The 22,446-nt window shown below is 47.5% G+C and overlaps 2 protein-coding genes across 3 annotated transcripts; one reads left to right on the top strand and one right to left on the bottom strand.

Moving 5' to 3' along the window:
• Nucleotides 1-274: 274 nt before the first annotated feature.
• On the bottom strand, nucleotides 275-8,931 carry THNSL2 (threonine synthase like 2). Of its 2 annotated transcripts, none has more exons than XM_058838722.1 (9): nucleotides 8,744-8,931; nucleotides 7,946-8,173; nucleotides 7,088-7,282; nucleotides 6,691-6,843; nucleotides 5,744-5,974; nucleotides 4,741-4,889; nucleotides 1,951-2,076; nucleotides 910-1,049; nucleotides 275-788 (listed from the first exon to the last, which is right to left on the bottom strand). In XM_058838722.1, exons 2-9 carry the CDS (start codon nucleotides 8,166-8,168, stop codon nucleotides 536-538), a joined length of 1,470 nt encoding a protein of 489 aa, XP_058694705.1. In that variant the 5' UTR covers nucleotides 8,169-8,173; nucleotides 8,744-8,931; the 3' UTR covers nucleotides 275-535. The 2 variants fall into 2 exon arrangements, with proteins under 2 accessions (XP_058694705.1, XP_058694704.1); XM_058838721.1 differs by having other exon boundaries at nucleotides 7,946-8,170; nucleotides 8,744-8,924.
• A 10,043-nt stretch (nucleotides 8,932-18,974) lies between these two features.
• FABP1 (fatty acid binding protein 1) lies at nucleotides 18,975-22,064 on the top strand. The gene is made up of 4 exons (XM_058837345.1): nucleotides 18,975-19,132; nucleotides 20,158-20,330; nucleotides 21,344-21,436; nucleotides 21,944-22,064. The coding sequence occupies exons 1-4, from the start codon at nucleotides 19,066-19,068 to the stop codon at nucleotides 21,992-21,994; spliced, it is 384 nt and encodes a 127-aa protein (XP_058693328.1). The 5' UTR covers nucleotides 18,975-19,065; the 3' UTR covers nucleotides 21,995-22,064.
• Nucleotides 22,065-22,446: the final 382 nt, after the last annotated feature.

Below are 22,446 nucleotides of genomic sequence, written 5' to 3'. Positions count from 1 at the left end.
AAAACATCTGCTATTTAACACTACCACAGAGCAAGTTTCAATGCCTGGGAACGATCCCTGGCACTGCTTAAATTACAGGGATGGGTGAAGTGGCTCCACTCTTGCATGTGTTTCCTATGAGCATCTTGGGTGCTATTGGGATTGCTGAGCTGAACATCCCAGCACAGAGCCAGAATCACCAGATAATGCTCAAGAAGCAGGCAGCTGTGGGTAGTGCTAAGGCAGCTTTCTGTAACAGTCAGTAACAATGGAACAGACAGGTTTACTCAAGAGTTTCAATCAGTTTTCATGATTTATTAGGAAAAAGGGGATACAATTGCAGTGCTCTTTACTGAAAATGTTATGAAATTGTCCATATAATTCCACTCTTTACTGAAAATGTTATGAAATAGTCCATGTAAATCAACAGGAAAGTGCATTCTTGCTAATAAATCATTGCATGGAGACTCCCAGCATAAGACAGGGCTTTTCTGGGAGTGGAGAATGAGCCCTGGGAGGCATTGTCCAGCTGTGGCCAGTAGTCAGGTTTGTGTGACTACCTGCCCAGTGATCCCCCCCTGCCCTGGGGTGCAGACTGACCCGCCTGTGCCTCCCACCGCTGTGCCACAGCTTCAATCCGGCCCCGGAGCATCTGTGCCCAGTCCTGTCCCCACTCCAGGGGAGTGGACCTGGTCTCCATTGCCATCAGGGCAGTGATTTCAGAGGGGATCTGGGGAACCAGGCCAGCTTGGAGAACAGCATTCTGAAATTTGGCTGCAGAGGCTGGAGCCAAGCAACACCGGGGGATGCTGGAAAGGAAAGACAAGGAAAGAAAACTTATGGTGTAAGCGAGCTGGGAGCTGGAGATGCTGCAGGAGCAAGGGGATAGTGATGCTGCAGTTCCTAACTCCTGACCATGGCTCTCCCTACCTGTGTGGCTGTGAGTAGTGGTAGTGAGCAGCCACAGCAGAGTGGGGGCACAGCAGGTACTGGTTCTCCTCCCAGCAGCGCCGCATGGCACCCACAATGTCCTGGTCAGAGGCTGAGCACGATCCCAGGGTCTCAGAGAGCTGAGGGGAAACAGAGAGGTTTGCACAGGGCACCATCCAACGTGTTCCCAGTTGGGTTTGTGCCACAGGCACTCAGCAAAGCAGGTGGAAACAGGGAGGCTGGAGGATGGGTTCCCCCAGAGACTGAAGGAAAAGGGATTGCTGCTGCAGCTAGGGGATGAGACACTGCTGGAAAAAACCACAAGGATGGAGTGTGGGCAAAGGGCCTCCATCCACAGGTGCTGCCAGTGTGGGTAGGCAGGAGCCAGGACTCAGCTCCCCGTGTCTGCACTGATATTTCCATGCTCTGAGGGGAGTTTCTGAGGACTTGTAAATTCCACCTCAGTGTAACAGCTCCTCTTGCTTTTAATAATAAAACTGTTTAGTATTTATCTTTCTGCAGCACAAACAGGGCAAGGGCTGCTCTGTAAGGGAGAGCACATCGGAAATGGACAGGAAAAGGCAGGATTTTGCACCTGGCCATCTCACAACTCACATCTTGGATCTCTCTCTGCTTTGCGTTTGTGCTCCCCTTTGCTGCAACAGCAAGGCTGAATTGCACCAAATTCAGCAGACCCACTCCCAAATACCCAATTTGTGCCAGCATCCACTGCACAATGCCTCAGTGCATGGCCAGGGATGGACCAATTTCATATGCTACCTAAGTAACTGCAGGCAATTTTAAAGTTAGTTTCATGAAGAAGAGCATTCCTAAAAACAAAAGAAAATAAAAAGGGTTTTTTTAGTATCTCCATGCACACACATTGCTATAAAACTTCTGTTCTGGCCTCACGCTTAAATTTTTGGTTGCATACTCTCCACTATGATTTTTTTTATTCTGAAAATGAATTGGGAATATCTGGTAGCAATAATCTCCTTATACACACACACAGGCACAGTGTTGTGTGGGTGAGGAACTCACCTTTCTGTGCAAATCCTCTGGCAGCTTCAGCCTTTTTGAGATGTTGAATTGCTCCATCAGAGTTTTTATCAGGCAGCTGTCAGAGCCTGAGAGCAGCCAGAGGATCCTCTCCACATTGTAAGGCTCCTGGGGTAACAAGGCAGTAGGTGAGGAAATTCAAAGAGGGGGAAAAGCATCCCTGTGGATTCTCTGATGTGTCATTAGGGCTGAGGTCCTACCCCTGTGTTTTTCTTGGTGGAAGCCAGAGTTTTTTGGGGGCTTTTTGTCTTCCCTTTGCTCACCTACCTCCCAAGACAAGTCTTTGGGAACACAATGTCTTTTGAACCTCTGACCTGTCAGAGCAGTCTGACAGTGACCATCAGATTAAAACAGAAAATGAAGGGATGACTGATGAATCAACAGCATGACCACATCTGTACCATCACCGTGAGGAGCCCAGGCTAATAACACACTGTATATTGGAGAACCAGAAATATCCAGCTGTTTACTCAGTGTTGCAGATGCTGCTCTGAGTCATCCAGCTCCTGCGTGACTTAATGAGACACCCAGCTCGCTGCAGGGCTGGCTGATAATCTCCATGAATTTCAGGGCACATATAGGGCCTCACTGGCCTACATGGCTGTGTAGCAATCAGCATTGCAACACTGCAGTAGAACTCTGTGCAAGACCATACAGGAGGGTCCCAAACCAATTTCTCTGCCCTGCCTCATTCCTGCACATTTACAAGCACCAAGAAATATTCATCCAGATGGTTTGGCTGAGATATGTTGTAGGGACAGACAGGACAAGGGGCACCAACTTACAGAGTCCTCATCTCACCTCCTGGGTTCAAGTGCTGGGTTTGGATAAACTTCATAACTTTTAGCAGCTGACAGTGCCTGTGACCTTTTGTCACTCAACCCTGTCCTACCTTGTCAAGTCATCAGGACTTACTCAGCCTTTTGTGTCCTTATCTGGGTGTCTTATGGCCCCAGTTCTGTTCTTCATCTTCCCACCATCATCTCCCAGAGCCTCCAGCCTCTAATCTTCAGTCTAGTCTGGGTGTAGCCTGCCCTTCGCTCTAGGCTGTCCCCTGTTTTAGGCTGTCCTGAGAAGATACAGGTCAGCGTGCCTGGACTTCCATGACTGGCTCCTGGAGGTGCCTCCAACACTGCTCCTGACACCCTTTCCCTGTGCTTCTTTCTGCTGTTCCCACATCCTTGCCACATTCTTCCCACATTTCCCCTTCACCTTCCATTCCCACCAGCCTTATGGTTTCCACTACAGAACACTATGGTGACATTAGTAAGTTGAACTGGGTCTGGGCCAGGTGCAAGTATCAGCCCTACCATCTAAGTAAGGCTTCTGCTGCTGTCCCACCCATCAGAGCTCTCCAGCAGAATGTCAGGGCCCAGTTTGGAGGCAGGTCATGCTGGGGACAAAATTTTGGAGTGTGGATATGAGCTGTGTGGTTCTTTCTGAGCTCAGAAATAGAGAACAGAGAACTTGGCTGCAAAGACACAGCATCTGCTGGGATTGTCCTAGGATTGCTCCTTACAAGGCACATCCACACCTGACTTTCTGCTTCACCTTCAACTCTTCAGGCAGCATCTAACAGGAAAGTTTTCTCTGCTTTACCTTATTCTGCAGAAGCAGCAACCTAAAGAGGCTGTGCACTCTCCATCTTTGAAGGTTTCTAACACCCAAATGGACAAATCCCTGAGCAATCTTACTTGACCTCAAGGCTGAACCTGCTTTAAACAAGTCCCAACCAGAGACCCCCTGAACTCCCTTCCAGAACAAATGCTCTCCTTAGTTATGGAAATATTTGCATGGATGGTTCAGATGTGAGCTGAAAAATTACATCCCATGCAGCCGTGGAGGGGGATGTGCAGAGGGAGTCACTCATCTAGCTCCTCAGGAATCTCAGGAAATCTCACTTAACTCTCTGCTCCCAAGATCCCAAAGTCTGGCACTTGCTGACCAGTGCTACTGAAGGGAGGTGGGCTGAGAGAGGAGCCCAATTACCCTTGGAGCTCTGAGAAGCCCCACAAGCTCCTGGCTCAGGAGGAAAGCCAAGCTGCAGAGCACATCCTGGTGACAGTGGCATAGGGATTTAGTGACTGCGAAGCAAGGCAGTCCCTCCAGACTCCCAGGTCCTCCCAGTGTGCTTGAACAGCTTTTGGAAAATCCAGGTAGCTTAAGGCCACAGAGGTACAACACCAAGGGTTTCCCACTTTGAAAACTTGTTTGGAAGCAGATCCAATCCCTGGGGATCCCAGGGTGGGAATGAAAGGGGAGGTATGTGCTTCCAGGTGTTTTGTTTCTGTACCTCCATGACTTTTTTTTCCAAGGCCTTTCCCTGCCTGCTGGGACTTGTTTTGCTCTGAGCAAGCTGCAGGCAGCCATGAAGGAGGCATTTATTCTGGACTTCTCTACCTCCTTCCTGGTCTCTCCTCTTGCTCTTTGTGGAGCTTTTCAAAAGCATCAACAAAACCCTTGAGACATGATGGCATTTTTAGGTCTCTAGCTGTCACATGTTGGGGAAATGTCCCTGTCTCACTAAGCTTGAATGAATCCCTGGAAACCCAGCACTCAACAATGAAGATCAGAAAGTCAAGCACTGAAAAGTGAGGGAGAAGGTGTTTGATTTAGCTCAGCCCAGCAGTCTGTAGCATAAATGGTCAATATGAGTCACACTTCCTAATGCATCATTGAGTGGCAGAATTTTACAGGTAGAACAGAGCACAAGATTAAAAAAACAAACAGTAATATTTCCTATTGCTGCATTTTGGCCAGTTCACTACGTACTTGGATATCCATGGCTGATGCTAACGTAGCCTTCACGCTCTCTGCCAGTGAGAAATCTCCATGTTGAACAGTCCTATGAATGATGTCATTGCTGTTCACCACAGTAATAAGTCGAATTGGGAGACCCATTTTCTGGGCAATACAGCCAGCTAGGGAAAAAAAGTGAAAAAAAAAAAAAGCATGAGTGCTTGATGAAAAAATATTTGAAGGAGATATAGCAAAGAAGTCATTGTACAAATTGACTGATCATCTAGTTCAGAAGCAGACACAAATGATATTCCCTAGTGGACTCCGAGATATCTGACTTCAGTGGTTTGGTAGAGCACAGATTATAAAATCCAGGGATGCAATGCTTCACCTGCCAATGAACACACACCCTTGCTGATCTCCACTTTTGCTGGTGGATAGGCAAGGGACCAAGAGTTCAGGCAGCTGACAGGCAAGTAAGAGAGATGAAGATTTTGGGCTTTTGCCTCTCTGATGGGCAGCCTGGAAGAGCAGTGAATATATAAAATCCTTTATTGCTTTCAGAAGACAGTTCTACACCTATTTTGGGACTGAGACAATCAAGGACTCTCATTTAGAAGGCCAGATTATGCAATTAAGAGTGGTTCTCCTGACCATTCATTACCATGCACACCAGAGAAAACCAGGCAGGACTCCACAGCTCTGTTAATGTCTCACTTAAGAAATCAGAGCCACAGCATTTTCCCCTCTTTTCCTCATCAAACACATTCTGTCCTCTCGTAATGTGCCCATCCTCATGATAGTTACAGTCATCATCAAAGGGTGGTTTGGGTTTTTCTGTACCTTGCAAATCATCTGTGACACCTAAATTGAGTAATAACCATACATGAGTAATAAAATATAAGTGGTTCTGAAGAAATCCTACCAGAGAGTGGGTGTTTTAATAAATAGCAATACCCAGTATCTGCAAAGTGCTTTTGGTCCACAGATCACAGCATTCTCTCTCTCTTATCTAACCCATCTTTTTTCCCTTTACCTGTGATATTTCCTCCTCCTCCCGTGGGCACAACAATTTCCACCACTGGCAATGGGGTGGTATCCAGGGATGGGACACACTGAAAGTAAGCATAGAAGTAGTGAGCAATCTGCACCATAATCCTGGACCAATTGATGGAATTCAAGCTCATCAGGTTGTATTTTCCAGCAAAATTGACATCAGCAAACAGTTCCTTGATCGGCTCATCTATTTCATCACTGTTCCCATGAGCTGTCAAAAGGAGAAAGGAAAGATTAGATCTGCCAGCAGCAGTGCATCAGGCACGAGGTATTTCTGCTCAGAAATAGGGTTGGTCTCAAGCCCTGAGGTTTGCTGTGGCCAGGAGTGTCCCAAGTTGCCCATCTGCCCTGGGGGCTGTGTGAACCAGGGCCTGAGTGGCACCCTGTGGAAGTCAGGTGGTTTCTGCAGACACAGCACTCTGGGCTCTTGTTTCTACCAAATATAAACTTGCCAGGAAGGCAAATGCTGCATCTCCTAGTGAGATGCTAAGGTGAGACCTGGCTGAGCAGAGGAGTCCATGGGAACTCAAGCATCTCAAGCACCCAGTGGTGATACCAATGCCATGGGGATGGCATGGTGGTAGGGAGTGGATCACCCACGAAGGTGAGAGGACAGAGGGAAGGGGTGGCTCCCAATCCTTTAGTGACAAAAAACAGTGCTGAATTTAGTTCAGCCAAACATCAACCATCTGCATGGAGGCAACTCTGATCTACAGCCTGGAGCAAAGTAAACTTTAAACTGCTTGGTTGTCAAACTGGGGAGGTTGTCTCCTGTTAGCCAGATGTATGGACATGGTGATAGCAATGCCCTGGCTGGCTGCAGCTGCTAAAGCTGCAAATCCCACTGAGCAGACTCATCAGACTTTTAGGATCAAGGTTTTGACACAGCAGGGCCATAAAGTGGACAGTCCAAAGAGCAGTGCCAACCAGTAAAGACATGGACGTTGTCTTCAATGACAGTGGTCATCTGAAGTTCCTGTATCTGGGTGCAGAGTCCCTTGGGCAGCAGAACAAAGATGTCCACGTTCTTCTGCCCTCTCACACTCTCGATGGCCGAGCTGCCCGTGTCCCCTGAAGTCCCTGTTTCAAAGTGAGGAAGCACCAAGAAAAGCAAAAGATTGCTGCATCAATCAAACCTGCATCAGTGCAGTTTAAGAAGATGCAGAGATGTTCCATGACATTTTTGGCCAGAGCAGCCACCTTGGCACTGTCTGGAGATTATGAGGTAATAGCATCCTGGGGCATCTTTGGAGAGGACTGTAGGAGGATGGCTCTCAAGGTAAAGGCCTGCCCAAGAACCTTACCTCCAAGGAGTCATACTTACCCACCAGAATATTGACATGCTTCTGCTTTTTCTCCAAAAAATACTGTAAAAACTGTCCTGTGCAGGACAAGGACAGGTCCTTAAATGCATACGTAACACCATGCCAGAGCTCCAAAATGTTCAGCCCATCTTTCAGCCTGGACAGATGCACGACATTCTTGTGTCTGAATCTGCTGAAGGCCCTGTCGATCAGGTCTAGAGGGAAAATGGTTAAATGGCCTGTTAAATTAGAGGAGTGTTTTTCTGACCCATGGCTTCCTTCATCTCTTTGTGCTCTTTGTGCTCTTGGGTACCTTTCTGCACAACCAAAGGCCCTCAGTTTCTGGTGCAGTGATAGATATCCAACAAGTTATTTGTGATTATTAGGAATGAACCAGCCCACCTTCATGGTGTTTGATAACTCTGTGCTAAGCAATCCCAGGGGACATGCCACACAATCAGAAAACTGTATTTAAAAATACAATACAGGAAATCCGAGTTTTATACTAATGTGCCATTGAGACAGAGGTTGCAGCTGCCCTCTGGTGGAATAGATAGCTCATAAGTGTTAGAAACATTAAAAAACAGATTTCAAGGCAAGTGTGAAGCAGCAGAAAGCCCTGGAGGGAGCCCCAGCAGTGAGCAGAGCCACAACATCAGCTTGCTGCTGTCACCAGAACCCCTATTTATACACAGGGGCCAGCTTTTCCACTAGTGCCAGCAAGGCGACAGAGAACAGGCTACAGAAAGGGGCAAGCAATGCTGCAGCAGGATCCTTCCTCTTGGGGGCTGTGAAGAGGATGGGGGAAAGGCAGGCAGATGCATCCGAACCCCCCAGATCCTCACACATCCCTGTGAGCAGCTCCCCTCTCAGCTCACCATTGAGCACGTTCCGCGGGACTAGCTTGGCCGGGACGAAGAGGGAGCACAGCTCCTTCACCAGCTCAGGGTAGGAGAGGCTGCTCCACCTTTGCAGAGTGTCCCTGTCCAGCGAGGGGATGCGCTGGGGCATGAAGAGGCCCCCATCGGGTGCATAGCCAGAAAAAAGGGCTCCCTCGAAGTCCACGGCCCTCGCGCCTCCCCGTGTGCTGACATACTCCATGGCTGCTGGGGAGGCACCACAATCACTGCCAGCAGCCCAAAGCACCCCCACACCAGGAACAGGCCCTCATCCCAAAACAGCTGCCTCCAAAACTTCCCCTGTGGGCAGAGCTCCCCAGGGAACAAACCAGCTCCTCCCGCGGGAAGCTGGAGCAGCCAGGGCCAGTGCAGGGCATTTTGCGGGAGGTGGAAAGGCTGTCTGGGGTTTGTGCCATGGTTGGAGCCTCCTTGTCCCGCTTTCCCTTCACCCTGCCCAGGGAGGCGCTTCCCCCCTGAGGAAAAGCCCTGGCGGCGCACAAGTCGCTGCAGAAGCACGTCATGTCCCTCTCTGGGCTGTTTGCAAAAGCCAGAGCTTTAAATAAGAAAAAAAAAATTAAAAAAAAAAAGGTACAAAAAAGTAAGAAATCGCCGTGTTTTTAGAGCAAGCTGATTTGTTCAAAGGGGTTAAACTAAGGACAGGATTTGACGCAGTGTAGGAAGTGCTGAGCTAAACCCTCCGGATCGGCGCGAATCCCAGCGAGCGGCCGCCGAGCCCTTGTGTCCCCCCCGCCCTGAGAACCCCTCGGCCGTGCCCACCTCAGGCCCTTCGCTGGCCCCTCAGCGCGCCCCAGCACCGCAGCGAGGCGGCCACACAAGCTGCGGCCACCGCCTCCAGCCCGGCCACCCTCTGCACCGGTGCTCACGGAAAACTTGTCCCCAGTGCCACCCGCCGGTGTCCCCCGGGGCCTGCAGCAAGCCTGGGAATGGGAGTATGTGGGAGAGACGGAGCCCAGCTGCCTCTGCTGGTGCCAGGAGTCGGGACAAGGAGCAGCAGGTGCGAGCTGCAGCTAGGGGGAAATCTGGTTAAATATTAGGAGAGAGCTTTTAACCTGAAAGTGATCACAGGGCATGGAGACCTTGTGGTCTCTTGTATAATCCTGGAGACATTCGAACTTTGACTGGGGAAACATGGAGACACCTGGTTAAACCTTGCGTTTGGATTTAAATTTGAGATTGAAGCTGCTTAGAGAAGGGTCAGGAAACCCCAGAAGTCCCTTGGAAGCACAGTCAGTGTGGAACTCAGCTCTGCTCAGCCTCTCAACAGCCCTGGTACATCAACGGGGAAAGTGAGGCGCAGGAGAGAGAGGAGACGTGCGAGGGGTTGTGCAAAAAAAATCCAGTTCTTCACAGGGAAGGGCTGTGCATCCCTTTGTTGCTTTTTATTTTAATATAATCAACGTTTTTTGAAGGGCAAGGTCAGCACAGGACCGGTGGCTGAACAAACCCAGGATACAGCTCAGTACTGGAGAAAGCAGAAGGACTTCAGCCCGTGCAGGCTGGAGCAGAGGTACAAATGATGGCTGATAACAACCTGCTATGAGCCACAGAGCCCATGTCTGCAGCAAGAGACATCCCACCTGCCAAAGCACTGGAGTCTGACCCTAAACACATTTCTTCTCTCTCATTATTCTTATGGTTCTAACTGGAGCAATGAGAAAAATGTCTGGTAGAGAGTGGTCCAGTCACTAGGCACTGGTGTGGAAAATGACTTTTCTACACCAAACATCCCAAAGGACTCTTTCTGCAGGATCTTCAGGTACAGTCAGTAGGTAAACTTCAGGCTCTGGACAGAGCTGCTTGTGATGATCTTGCTCAAGGTTGAGCAGGGCAGCTGTAGCAGAGTACGAAGCAAACAGAAGCTTTTTAATAATAAATCTGAGTTCAAACACTGGGTCAGAGCAGAGCACACCTCTAGGAAATCAGCTAGGAAGGGAGCTACTTATCTTTAATTATATAAATTGTATTACCAACCAGCCTACATCTCCCCACCATCTCTGTGCTCAGTATTCCTCATGACATTGCAAAGATGCAGCCTGAGCCACCCAAACCTGCTGCGGCCCCACAGTCGTCCCTGTACCTGTAGTCACCAGATCCTCTTGGCACGCTGGCATGCAGTGGGGTGCTCACCTTGTAATGGAGGTATGTCACCATTCCAGATGTGGATCCAGGTGTTTTCAGAAGGTTTTGGATAAAACAGCAAGGCTGGACCTTGTTTTTCAGGGATTGGTCAGGTTTAAATCTATGGTGAAACCTTCCCATCACCATCCCTGTAGTGAGAGGTAGCTCCCAGGTTACTTGGATGCTGAGGGGAGTGGCTGATATCTCCAAAACAGAGTCTCAGCTCCTCAGCATGCTCCAGTGGTAGCTGACACAAAAAATTGCAAGTGGGATCTCTGGACAAAACAGTGCAATGCTATAAGTATAGGAAACAGCAAAAGCTGCAGGATATGTGATTTGCCTCCTCTATTCTAACCTCTCCCCTTTCCCATGCTGCTATGCCAAGGTGAATTCAGGATTTTTCTTCCTTGCCCATGCAGAGGCAGAGCACACTTTGAGCTCAACTCTAATTCAGGCTAGAACAGGGACAAGATCAAATCCATAGGAAGAACTGCACAAGCTGATAGTTTTCATTATCGATGCAAGTATTTAATATCACCAGTGTATATCTTTGCAAGAGTCACCCAGCACACTTCAATGAGACCTCACCTATTCCCACCAGCATGGGACCTTATGCCTCTGGGCATTCATTTACCATATGTCTAATTATTTAAGGTGTGTTTTAGCTGTGTGAAATGACTTCATTAATGCACCCAATTTTTTTTTCCAAGTGAAGAGCTTACAATGAGATTGAAGATTCCTTCAGCATTACATCCCTCTGGGATGCAGGAGCCCTGAAAAAAAAAAAAAAAGGATTATACTAGGATACCTGCTGCTCAGCATCTGCAAAGAGGCTGTTGCCACAGCTCTGCCCTGGGTCTATCAGCAGGGAAAACCCTCATTAACAAGGTCAGTGTTTAATGCTGGGGTGAGGGGACTGCTGATGTGGCAGACACAGGTGAGCACAGAACACAGCCTGGGACACAAACCAGGATGGCAGTGCCATTTAGTTGGAGAGGTTTTCCCATGCTCAGCCCTACGATTTCCATGCACTCAAGTTTAGAGTGGCATTTCATTTTGGGTGGAGCTCTGAGCAACCTGGGCTAATAGAAGGTGTTCCTGGCCATGGCAGGGGTGTTGGAACCAGTTGATCTTTCAGGTCCCTTCCACCCCAAACCACCCTGTGATTCTGTGATTCATTCTATGATTCTTTAATATTATTTTGAATTTTTAAGAAAAGGCGGGGAGGAGTGTGCCCATGCTGCCTGTCAGGACTCATCCACTGCAGCAACAGATGAAGAGCTTGAAAATGTAATAGCCTCTAATTAACCTGGTCTTACTCAGTGCCTTCATACTCCTGCTGGGATCTGCAGTTCCACTTTGGACCTTGCCCATTCCTGAGCAGTTCGTGGTCTCTGGACTCATATGTCAGGAATCACCTGTATTTGCTAACCCCAAGGCTGGATCAAATTTCACCTTTTTTTTTTTTTTTTTTAATGTGTAATTTTTCATCCCTCCAGGTGGAATTTCCTCAGCCTCTCCACCTTCCAAAGGCATCCCAAAGCTTGATGAGGACTGAGGAAGCAGAAAGACATGTATAACAGCAAAAAATTCAATTTTTTTCCTGCACAAATCCCCCTAAAATTTCACATCTCAGCCCTGAGTGTTGCGGCACTCAAAGACAAGCACAGCAAAACTCTCAACTTCGTGTTTGCTGAGAAGCTTTTTCATCCTCTCCAGCAAAGTGGGCCCCTCTACATGTCCGGAGCACAAGAGGCAGGTTGGGTGGGGGTCCCCGGCCCATTTCCCCAGCAGAGGCTCCCCAGGAGCGCTGCGGAGCCCCCGGTGAATCCCAGATCACTAGATGGCGGCAGTGCCTTGTGTCCTGGCATCCTGGAGGAGATGCACATCCCTTTCCCTGATCCCATCCAGGCTTTTCCACACTCCCACCGGTCTCTCCACCCTCCACCCAGTTATCCCAACAAAAGCCAGGAAACACATCTCCGAAGTTTTGGAGCTGAAAAAAAAGAAGCACGGGCGGTGTCCCGCGGCAGGAGGGCTGGATACAAAGCTGATGCAGAAGCTCATCGGAGTGGGAAGGAGGTTCTTCTTGTTCACCCAGCTTCTCCCAAAAAAATCCCATCCTGGGATTTTATCACCTTCTTTTCAGCAGGATCCCTCCTATTCCCAGGGAGACATTCAGAAAAGGGCGCACAAGAAAGGATCCCAACTTTCGTCGAGGTCCAAAAAGCACCAAATTTAACAAAAAAGCATCACATCACCCTGATCAGAACAAAAATGTCCCCATATCTCCCAGTCCTGTCTCTGCTCACAAGCTGTCTTAAAACTGCACACAAACAAAAACTTTCAGACATGTAAGTGACCCAGACAACACCAGGCAGGTCCAGAAAGGCAGTGACCAGGATATCTCGGATTTTGCAATGCCATTTTCTACCCTGTACAGAGCTCCTCCCAGTGAGAAGTGTGTGTGACATTGGGTGAGAAAAATTATATAGTAGTTTATCACTGGGGGTTGTTGAAGTTATGTGTCCCCTGCCCTTTCACGTACAGAACTGTGAATATTCACAGAGAAAACAGGGAGATTCCAGGTAAAAAACTGCAAGGTTCTGGCCAGAAATTAAAGTATTTCAGTTCTGCCTTCTCAGAGGCAGATCCACACCTTAGTCAGGCTCAGAATCTACACCAGGAAGGAGGCTAAGGAAGCTTGCAGAGTGTCTGCAGCTGCACAGGCAAACATGCTATTATTTTTTTGAGCCTCATGTCAGGGAGATATAAGAGAGAAATGTATGACTGTAAATAAATTAAACTGTACAAAGCTGCATCTTTGTTACAGCAAAAGTGTCTCTTTCCCCCACTTTCTAAATCTGATCTAAATTGCCAGTATCTCAGCTGACGTGAGGCGGGACTTCCACATGGATTATCTCCTCTCATCTGTAAATGTGCACATACAGACTTTTCTACCTCTGGTGATTTTGCAGGGCAAGGAGCTGCCAACACACTGGTTCTTTCCCCACACCTGGGTGCAACGCTCTTTCCTCAGAGCAAGGTGTTTCACAACCAGGGCAAGGACACTGTGCTGTGGTTTGGGTCTTGTAGGCCAAAGTGCAGGACCCACTCATAAAGGCAGAGCCAAAAGGAATTGTGCAGTCCTGACTTCCCTGGTGGGATACTGGAGAAGCTGTTACCTGGAGAAGGTTGTGCAATCTGGTTCTACTGTGCTGAAGTTTACGTTATACCCCTGAGCCACATTTTTTATCAAAATCTGTAATCCCATAGCATATGGGCTCTATGACCCCCAGTTAGGGACCAGACAAGGAAGATGCTTTATTAGCTTCTCCAGGTGACTTTGGGAAAGTCAAGGCTCCATAATGTGCAAAATGGGGATACCTGTGTTCAGGGAGGTACTTTGACTATAAAAACATGACAGGACCAAGTGGGACATGGACAGTGGTGATACCTTAAGTTTTAACTTTCATATTTTCCAGATTCTGTACTGCATTAGTATATAACTCTGAACTCCAAATAAAGTGTTAGCAAGTTCTTTTCACAGTAGTAGTTAACAACACAATCCTTTTCCTGCCTAAGAACCAAAGACACCGTTGCAACTTTGGGCCAAAAAACTCTAAACAACAGCAAATTGAGGAGAGCAATCTGGGAGGATGGGACTTCATAACCTGAAGCTGTAATTGGACAATTAACCCCAATATGTAAATGGACTAAAATATATAAGAGTGTGAAATCTCGTGACTTGGGGTCCATCTTAGGTGGGGCCACAGCCGGGCCCTTGTACTGCCCAAGGTGCATCCTTCGAAGGCCTTTTAATAAATACCCACTTTATTCCTTTAACTCTGTCCAGCCTCTGTTCCAGGCAGCCTCTTTAGGCATCAGTGGCAATCCTGGGCTTTGTCTGCAGCTCTGGTCTTGCTGGCACCGTGGTTGTTCCCCATGGAGCACCTCTGTGGTCCTGAACCTGGAGAAAACTCAGTTCCTGTCAGACTCCATGCAATTCTCTGCCCCTCTTGTAGGTGTGTCCTGCCTCAGCACTGACCCTCTGGATGGTGCGTCACTCTTGGCTCATTGCTTTCCCCAGCCAAAGAGCACCATCTGCTAGGGAAGGTCTTGGGGGTTGTTGCTTGGACTTTCTTTCATTTAATATATAGATTGTGGTTGTATATTTGCCTCAGGGCAAACAGGCTTCTCCCCATGCTTGTCTGGCCCTGAGATGCCCTCCTTGCCTTGACTAATCAGCTGCAGCCCTCTGTGAGGAGCACTGAGTGAGCCACTGTGCTTGATAAATCAGGATGAAGGGGAGCACAGCTAGACAGGTGAGTACTGGCCTACAGTGACAGCCAGGTGTCCCTCCAGGACTGGAGTTCATCTGACCACCTGTGGGCACTTGGAGGCTGCTGCCCTTTCCATGCCAACACAGCAGTCTCCTGCACTTGCTCAGACAAGGGTTTCCTTGTCCCCAGTGTGTCTTGGGGCTCTTCATGTGCCTGGATCAGAGGGAGACGTTTGCACTGCAGATGTGTGGTGGGGTCAGATGCACCTTTAGTTAAATCTTCACTGGCTCTGCTTTGGGGGTCTCTTCCAGACCTTGCTCACTCAAGAACATTGACTGCTAATGGCTCCATTTCTTTCCCAACATTTTCTTTCCTTGCCCTGGTACAAACTAGCTCCATAAGCAATGAACACCATTTTCAGTCCTTTACCCTGCCTCCACAAGCTGGGCTGTGGCATGGAGGGCAGCCTCATCCCACTGAAGGCCAAGCTGCAAGGACAATGCATGTTCTCTGAGGGCTCCCTGTGCCTAGAGAGAGGCCACAGCGCTACACCACAGATGTTGGAGGCAAGATAATGGGAAGTGGATGACAGAGCCAGCAGCTTTATTCCTACTCTAGAGCAAGATCCCAGCAGCAAAGTCCAACCTTTCTGTAAGCTCTGCTCCCTAGGTGATCGTTGATAAGCAGAGCTAAGGCTCTTGTGCTATCAGTGATAGAGCTGCCTTGACCTTGAAGAAGCAATACCAACCCTTTTCTCCCTTTGGTACCTTTACAATAAGATGACAAAGACTGAGGGTTGCCCTTCTATGAATATCAGCATCGATGGAAAGCTTTATCAAGCAGCAGCTCTCTGCACAAGCTACTGCTTTTGCATTCTTATCACTGCTCTGATAATGACATATCTAATCTAAACCTATATGAAATGGCGCTTGCATGTCTGCAGCTTGGAAGTTACAGCTTGGAAACAGGAATCTCAGCAGACGGCCAAGACCATTTTAAAAAGAGAAAAATCTGGGAAAAGTGCTTAATCTCTGTGCTGTCTTGGTAACACGGCACATAGAAAACCAAGAGGGATGGAGAGCTCACAGAAGCAGCAGCATCTTCTCCAGCCCATCCAACCTTTCGAAGCAATGAAGCCATGTGGCCTGATGAGGAAACCTTTGTTCCTTGAGGTTCAAAATAATCATACCAGAGATGTGAAAATCTAGCAGCAAACCAAGTTCCCAGGTTCAAGGGCAGCAGAAATAGAATTACCCAACAATACTATAGGTTGAGACAGCGGGAAGCCCACCTGGAGATCTGTGACTGTCAAGCTTTTGACCAAGCTTTTAAAAAAAAAAAATGGTTAGGGGTTTTGGGGTGTTCAACTGGACCTGCACTAGAAAAATCCAGGACTGAATCATCAAAGGTCCTGGCTTGTAGCCTTTTACATTTGGGCAAGAAAATCCTAGTGTAGAGCCCAGCCTTGGCTTCCCAAAGCATTGAGGTGCTGGGCTCACTGAAGTCTGGGGAGTCACTAGTGGGTTAGAAAAGAGAAACAAGTGAGGTGGTAGAGATGCATGAAGACATTCCCAAACCTCCACAGGGCTGCCAGGGACCCTCCCCTGGGCTACAGGAAAGTGCTTTAGCTATAAAGTAATTTTTGTAGTTCAGAACTTAATTTAACAGTTTCAGTTTGAACTGGAGGAGGCAGAGAGATTCTTTTTTTTTTTTTTTTTTTTCTTCTTCAGGAGACTTAAACCTCAACATCTGGACATAATGTCCAACCCATCAAGAAGGAGTGCAGGTAGGATCTTGGCTTCCCAGACACTGAGTGAAAGTGAGAACTGAGCTCAGGAATCCCAGGGAAGGGTTGAGGGGATGTCATAAAAAGATGCAACTGCTCCACAGGCAGCTACAGAGGTCACAGAGCCAAGCTCTTCTTAATTATGGAAGATGTTGTAACATGAGACACCAGCCACAAATTGCAGTTTGGGATGTTTGGGCTGAGCACCTCTCCTTCAAGAGGTGGGTCTTGGAGACACAGGATGAGTGGCCAGAGAGACAGGGGAGGTGGGGTTTAAAATTTGGCCAAAACCATGGCTGATCCACTGATGATATTCTTGCCTGAGAAGTTCTGTGTGTTCCTATCTCTGATTCAGGTGCAAAAGGCAGAAATAAGATACTTCAGTCTTTTTTTCTGACAAGCTTCTAAGACCCTCTGCTTTATTTTCAAAGCAACTTAAAGACAGAAGTACCTGCTGGCTTCCCTCAAGATGTAGCTTCCTCAATAATTTTTGAAAATTATCCATTCCTTTTCCCTTCATACATTTTAGGTTTTATGGTATGGATTTACTTTAATCAAATTATCAATTAACATGGCCTCATGTTAATGCAAATCAGGTGCATTTTCTTGGCTCTGAAAAGTTAAAATTATATAATATTTTAAAAGATGCCGTCTTCTGTTGGGGAGATGTATAAGTATTCTGAACTTTGCTATTGAGATTAAGTTTATCTCACCTGCCATTTGCTCAGCAGGCCTGGCTAGATAATAATTACCTTGGAAAAATTTCATTTCTCCTTTCTTTAAAAAGAGAGCATTTCTCCTTTCTTTAATACAAACTGCATTTCTTTGCTAAAGAAAATAAAAGAATGTTGAACCCAACAAAACACAGAGATTTATTTTTGTTCATTGATCACATTTCTAAATTTTCTAACAGTGATCCATAGTTCCCACTTAAGCAATTGCAAATCAGAAGTACAGCTATGTTACAGTTATTCACAGTAAGCAGAGGAGGAGAGGATACCTACAGAAGACAACTTGGGTTCTAAACGAGGTGAATTCTCTCATGAGTTGTTCTTTCCTGTGAGAGGAAAAATTTCTGCCCAGTTACCAAGAGAGTCCTGGACAATTATATTCCCCTTTTAACATTTGATGGGTGACATACAGCCCTTAGGAGCTTTGTCTCCGTGGGCACTGTGGGCTTGGGAACCCTGCAGTTCAAGCAGGGTTTCAAGCATAATGTCTCTCCCCATCATGCAAAGAGAGGGGACCTGAATTGCCTGGAGGAGCAGCTGGAGGTCCAGGACACGAAAATCTGGGAGGCACACATGTGCTTCCAGCTGGCACACGGCCAGAGAATGTTGGCTGACAGGAGGCAGGGGTCTACCAGCTCAGGCTGCTGCCAGGACACAGCAGAAGAGGTCAGTCACCTCTGTCCCCATGAAGAGGACATTGAAAAAGGACATGTCAGCACAGCCCCATCTGACACTGGGCTCTTCACCTGAGGGAGGCATAAAAATGTGGCATTGTTCCTGAGGGGATAAAATGGGAAAAAAAAAAGCCAAAAAACTGTTTGGAGAAATTGCTGAGTCCATCCACCCCTCCATGAATGCTCTCTGAAGCATTCTGGCTGGCTCCGTACATGATGCATAGGGATGATGTCCCTTATGGATTTCCCTCCCACTTAGCCAACTTCATCCACTGTCCATCCCACCAGCCAAGGATTTCCCTCTCTTGCCTCACCTGGCAGACACTGCCTGTACTAATTAACCAGAAACTGAGGCTCACTACTGCAACACGGAGAGCGCGGCTGGGACAGTAGCAGCAGGACAGATGGCAGCAGAAGGCTCTTACAGCATCTCCAATTTGGAAGAAGACAGGTCTTTTTCACTCATACATGATTTCAATTTAAAAAAAATGACAAAGATGCTAGCTGATTTTGGGAGGGAGGAGGAATTAACTGAGGCAAGAAGTCCAGACCCAGAGGATGGATGCTCAGATGCCATGAAACAATCTGGGACACTCAGCCAAAGGGACAGCACTGGAAGAGGAGCCCAGCTCTGAGTCCTGCTTTGGAGGGAGGAATTTGGCTCAGCTTGGAGGCTGCTGCTGGCCCTTCTGATGTGGCACTTGGGAGAATTGCAGCTCCAAGGGCTGGAATGCTTCTTCAGTACATGAGTGACTGTGGCTCCTATGGGGAAAGGAGATGAAAGTGGTTTGGTAGATAACTAATGGCACCAGCTCTATCCCCACAGGACTATAGAGGTGGAGCCTGATTCAAACTGCAGTCTTCAGGTGGGCCAGTGCAAGGCCAGGAATTTATCTGGAGTATTTTCTTTTTGAATTTTTTTCTTAGAGGCCAGCGATGGGTTTGTGCTGCTGCTTTATCTGGATTACACCAAACCTCACCAGCGCAGGTCTGCGAGCGAGTCAGTCCCTGCCAGGGTGCCACCACTATTCTGCCAGTGCTAGAGACCCACTGTGCACACACCAGTGAGCAGAAACCCCCCAGTGTCAGCTCCAGGGGACACACAGTCACCACATTCTCCTCCCCCAGATACGTGCTGCCAGACTGCAGACTCATTAGATTATTTGGCTCGTTCCTCTGATAATGATCTTCTTTGCACAATTTTTTTTTCTCATAATTTGTTTATAGATGCCACATTGCGACCTCCATAAAATGGATTTTATGGGGTTTTCCCTGCCCCCACGTTGTAAATTGTGGTCTGTAAAATGCAGAGCAATTTATCACTGACCATTGCCCAGTTTTACGTTAATGTTTGAACATGCCCATAAACCAATTACATCATCCTACCTCTGGCCAACTTTTAAGGCAGAAGGATGGTATAAAACCAAGCTCTGCTTACCAGCAAGGCACCTTCTCTTGTGTTGGGAGCACAGAGAGCCTTTCCACCATGAGCTTCACTGGAAAATATGAGCTCCAGTCCCAGGAAAACTTTGAGCCCTTTATGAGAGCCATGGGTAAGTGCCTGCATGTGCTATGTGCTGCTTTGTCTTTGCAGATCCCACTGATTTTTGGGAGCCAACCATGCTGATGTGCTGATGTTGCAGATTGAGACATCTCTGAGATTTCCTGTTTCTGTCTGTCACCTTGTAGTTATTGGGATTTTAAATGTATTTGTGTGGAGATGTAATCTCAAAGTAGAAGAGAAAGCTTCTCTCTGGCTGGGGCTGGGGGTCAAGAGATGATGGGTGAAGTTTTGTGACTTGCAGGAAGTCAGTCCTGGCAGGTTCTGCAGCCACTGGCCAGTGTGGCTGAGTGCTGCACACATATGATAAGCCAGAAGGACCTTGGTAGCTTAGGGGCACTACAGATCTGCTTCATCAGGCTGTGAAATTTGAGGGCAAGCAGGACATTGCTCAGCCACTGTGCTGTGATGTTCCAAAGCCTCACATCCCACTGTTCATCAGAAAAATAGTTGGTGCTATTTAAATGCTAAATGATGAATGTGTCTGATAGATTTCCACTTCTGTCTGTGACAGGAAATGTGGTCCTGCAGGGATCCAGGGGTCTTTGCAGTATTTCTGCTCAGTTATGTGCCAGAAGGGCTCTACCTGTCAGATCACCTTCAGGCTTTGGGAGAAGATTTTATAAGCTGGTTCTGAGGAACCATGAATCTCATAAAAAACCCACTTTGTTCCTTTATTCTCTCTTGGTTTAATCCATTTTTCCTTGCCTGTCAGCAAAGGAAGGGAAGCAGGATTTATTCTTAGATGGGGAGGTGATGTTTGTGCTCTCAGGTCAGCAAGACACAGCACATGTCTAGTTCCCACACAAAATTCAGGATGGCAGTATTAATCTTCCTCCCCAGCAGACTCAGGGACATATGGCTCTTGGGGAAGCATCATCCTTGAAAGGTTTTTCCACACTGGAATAGAAATTTTCCCAACTGTAGGTCCCCAAACCCCAAATTGGTTTGTTCAGCAGCAGCAATCTGCCCACAGATGGCTCCACCGTTCACTCAATGTCTCTTGTTCCTGGGCAGGGCTCCCTGAGGACCAGATCCAGAAGGGCAAGGACCTCAAGAGCATCTCAGAAATTGTACAGGATGGGAAAAAGTTCACGATTACTGTGACCACTGGCTCCAAAGTTATAACAAACAAGTTCACCATTGGGGAGGAGAGTGAGATAGAGTTGATGACTGGAGAGAAAGTGAAGGTGAGTGAGCAGCCCCTCCTCTGCTATGGGGGCTCAGGGACATTAAATTTCCTTTCCAACAATTCCCTCTGCATATGAGCAAAAGGACTGACCATACCACAGGTATTAATTAATGTACTGCACTTCCTACAGAAGAAGCCTTGCATTTCTGAATCTATTTTAATAGTCACTTTAGAAAACACTAGAAGCCAGTGTTTCAATATCCCATTTGAAAAAGGAGGCTAGAGAGACTTTGGTAAAATGTTTTGTCAGGAAGAGTCCTGAAAGATTTGAGGTGGAAAAGGATTGACTTTGTGTCATGTTGCAACACAAAACATACCTCCACCTTAATTATGTTGGCTCAAAGGTAGTGCAGGAAAATCAGACAATGAATCATAAACCAATAAATCTGTCCTTTTAAGTCCCAGTAGCTGTTAGCTTCTCTGCTAGCCTTTCCCACTGCTTCAGGTTACCCTGGGTGAGATGGCTCAGCATGGTGAGGAGTTACCACTCTTGAACTTGGGTCAGCTCCCATTTCTCAACATTAGTTTCTAATGGTTCATAGAATGTCACGGCAACCCCACTGGCAAATACTGCCTGTCATCTCTGCCTCAGGGGAAGAAGGAATTGCAGGGGCTTTTGAAAGCAGGAGGGATGATCACCAAAGAAATGCCCCATGAATGGGGCTCTGAGAGCTGCACCAGCTGTGTCATGATTTCCACTTCCTTAGACCAGGGGGAAACAGATATTAGAAGAGTTTTAGCCTCTGTACATCAGCAGCTCAAGGGCAAACAAACACGTCTTATAGCTGGGCAGGACAGATAAACAGAAATGGGCTTTGCTTTCTTATTTATCTGATTAATTTCATTGATCAGCAACAGCCGCCCTGGTGGGGTGTTGGTGCTCTCTGTAGCCTTTTTAGATGTGCAGCTCAGGTGGCTCTGCAGTCCCCTCCTGCTACAGCAGGGGAAGGACAAAATGCAGGGGTCAAGGTGGTCTCCAGCAATAACATGAATGCTTCTGTCTTCCACCAGGTTGTTGTGCAGATGGAGGGTAACAACAAACTGGTCACACAGGTGAAAGGCATGAAATCCGTCACAGAGCTCAATGGAGACACCATCACCTACGTAAGTATAGCAGAGCTGCCTTCACAGGCCTGGTCTTAGGAAGCTACAGAGGTTCTGGGAGGTGCTGGAGCAGAGCACATACTTGCACACAGGCTCTGCAGCCAGGAACTGAAGGCAGTTTCTCATTAGAGTATGATCCAGAGGATATTTTTTAAGACCCCAGTTTAGGCACAGCTGATCAAAGTTCCTGGCAATCAGGGTGTGTCCTCACCCATCCAGAGGAACAAGTGCTTGGCACTTTTAGAGAAGAAAGGTGAAGCAAACTGATCCCAGCTGAGGGATGCTAGCTTAGCCCTACTTGCTGTGAGGTATTCTTCAAGAAATCCAAAGCTTTAAAAATTCAGTTTATAAGAGATAGACTGGGGATCAGTTTTGATTTGCAAGACCAGATCCTAAGTACAGTTTGGAGCTGAATACCAAGATGATCCTTATGTGTGCCTTCCAACTTGAGATATTCAACAATTCTCTGAATTCATAAAAAGCTAACACTTTCCCTTTCTTTTTCAGTCCATGACCAAGGGTGACATCACCTTGAAGAGAGTCAGCAAGAGAATCTAGAAATCTTATATATGCCAGTATTTTACCGTGTAAAATGTGTCCATTAAAATAAAAATTTTATTAAAACCTCTTCATTGTCATCAGCCTCTTCACTGCTACTATAAATAGACACAATCTTCCAAAGCTCATGGAAGCAGTGGTAGAAATTGGGCAACAAACTGGGCTAAGGGTGTGCTGATGTTGGGGAATGGAGCTGAGTTGGAGCACAGGCTCAGAACCACTGAGTGACACACGTTGATGAGTGTTCTTCCAGCTTATTCCTGAGGACAGCTGCCAGCATCCTGCTGGGGGTGACCTGGTGGGTTCTGCACCCACAGCTGATCTGGGCTGAGGAGCACTGGGCCGGAAAAGGACTCTCTTCCCTTTCCTTACAGACATGGCCAAAGTGATCAGAGTGACCAGCAGGGCCAAAGAATTTGGGGTGGTTTAGGTGGAGTCAAGGAAGCAGCAGT

The sequence above is a fragment of the Poecile atricapillus genome, chromosome 4 (assembly GCF_030490865.1).
Source record: "Poecile atricapillus isolate bPoeAtr1 chromosome 4, bPoeAtr1.hap1, whole genome shotgun sequence".
In the NCBI taxonomy this organism is placed as follows: Eukaryota; Metazoa; Chordata; class Aves; order Passeriformes; family Paridae; genus Poecile; species Poecile atricapillus.
This window is presented reverse-complemented; position numbering and strand designations above follow the sequence as displayed.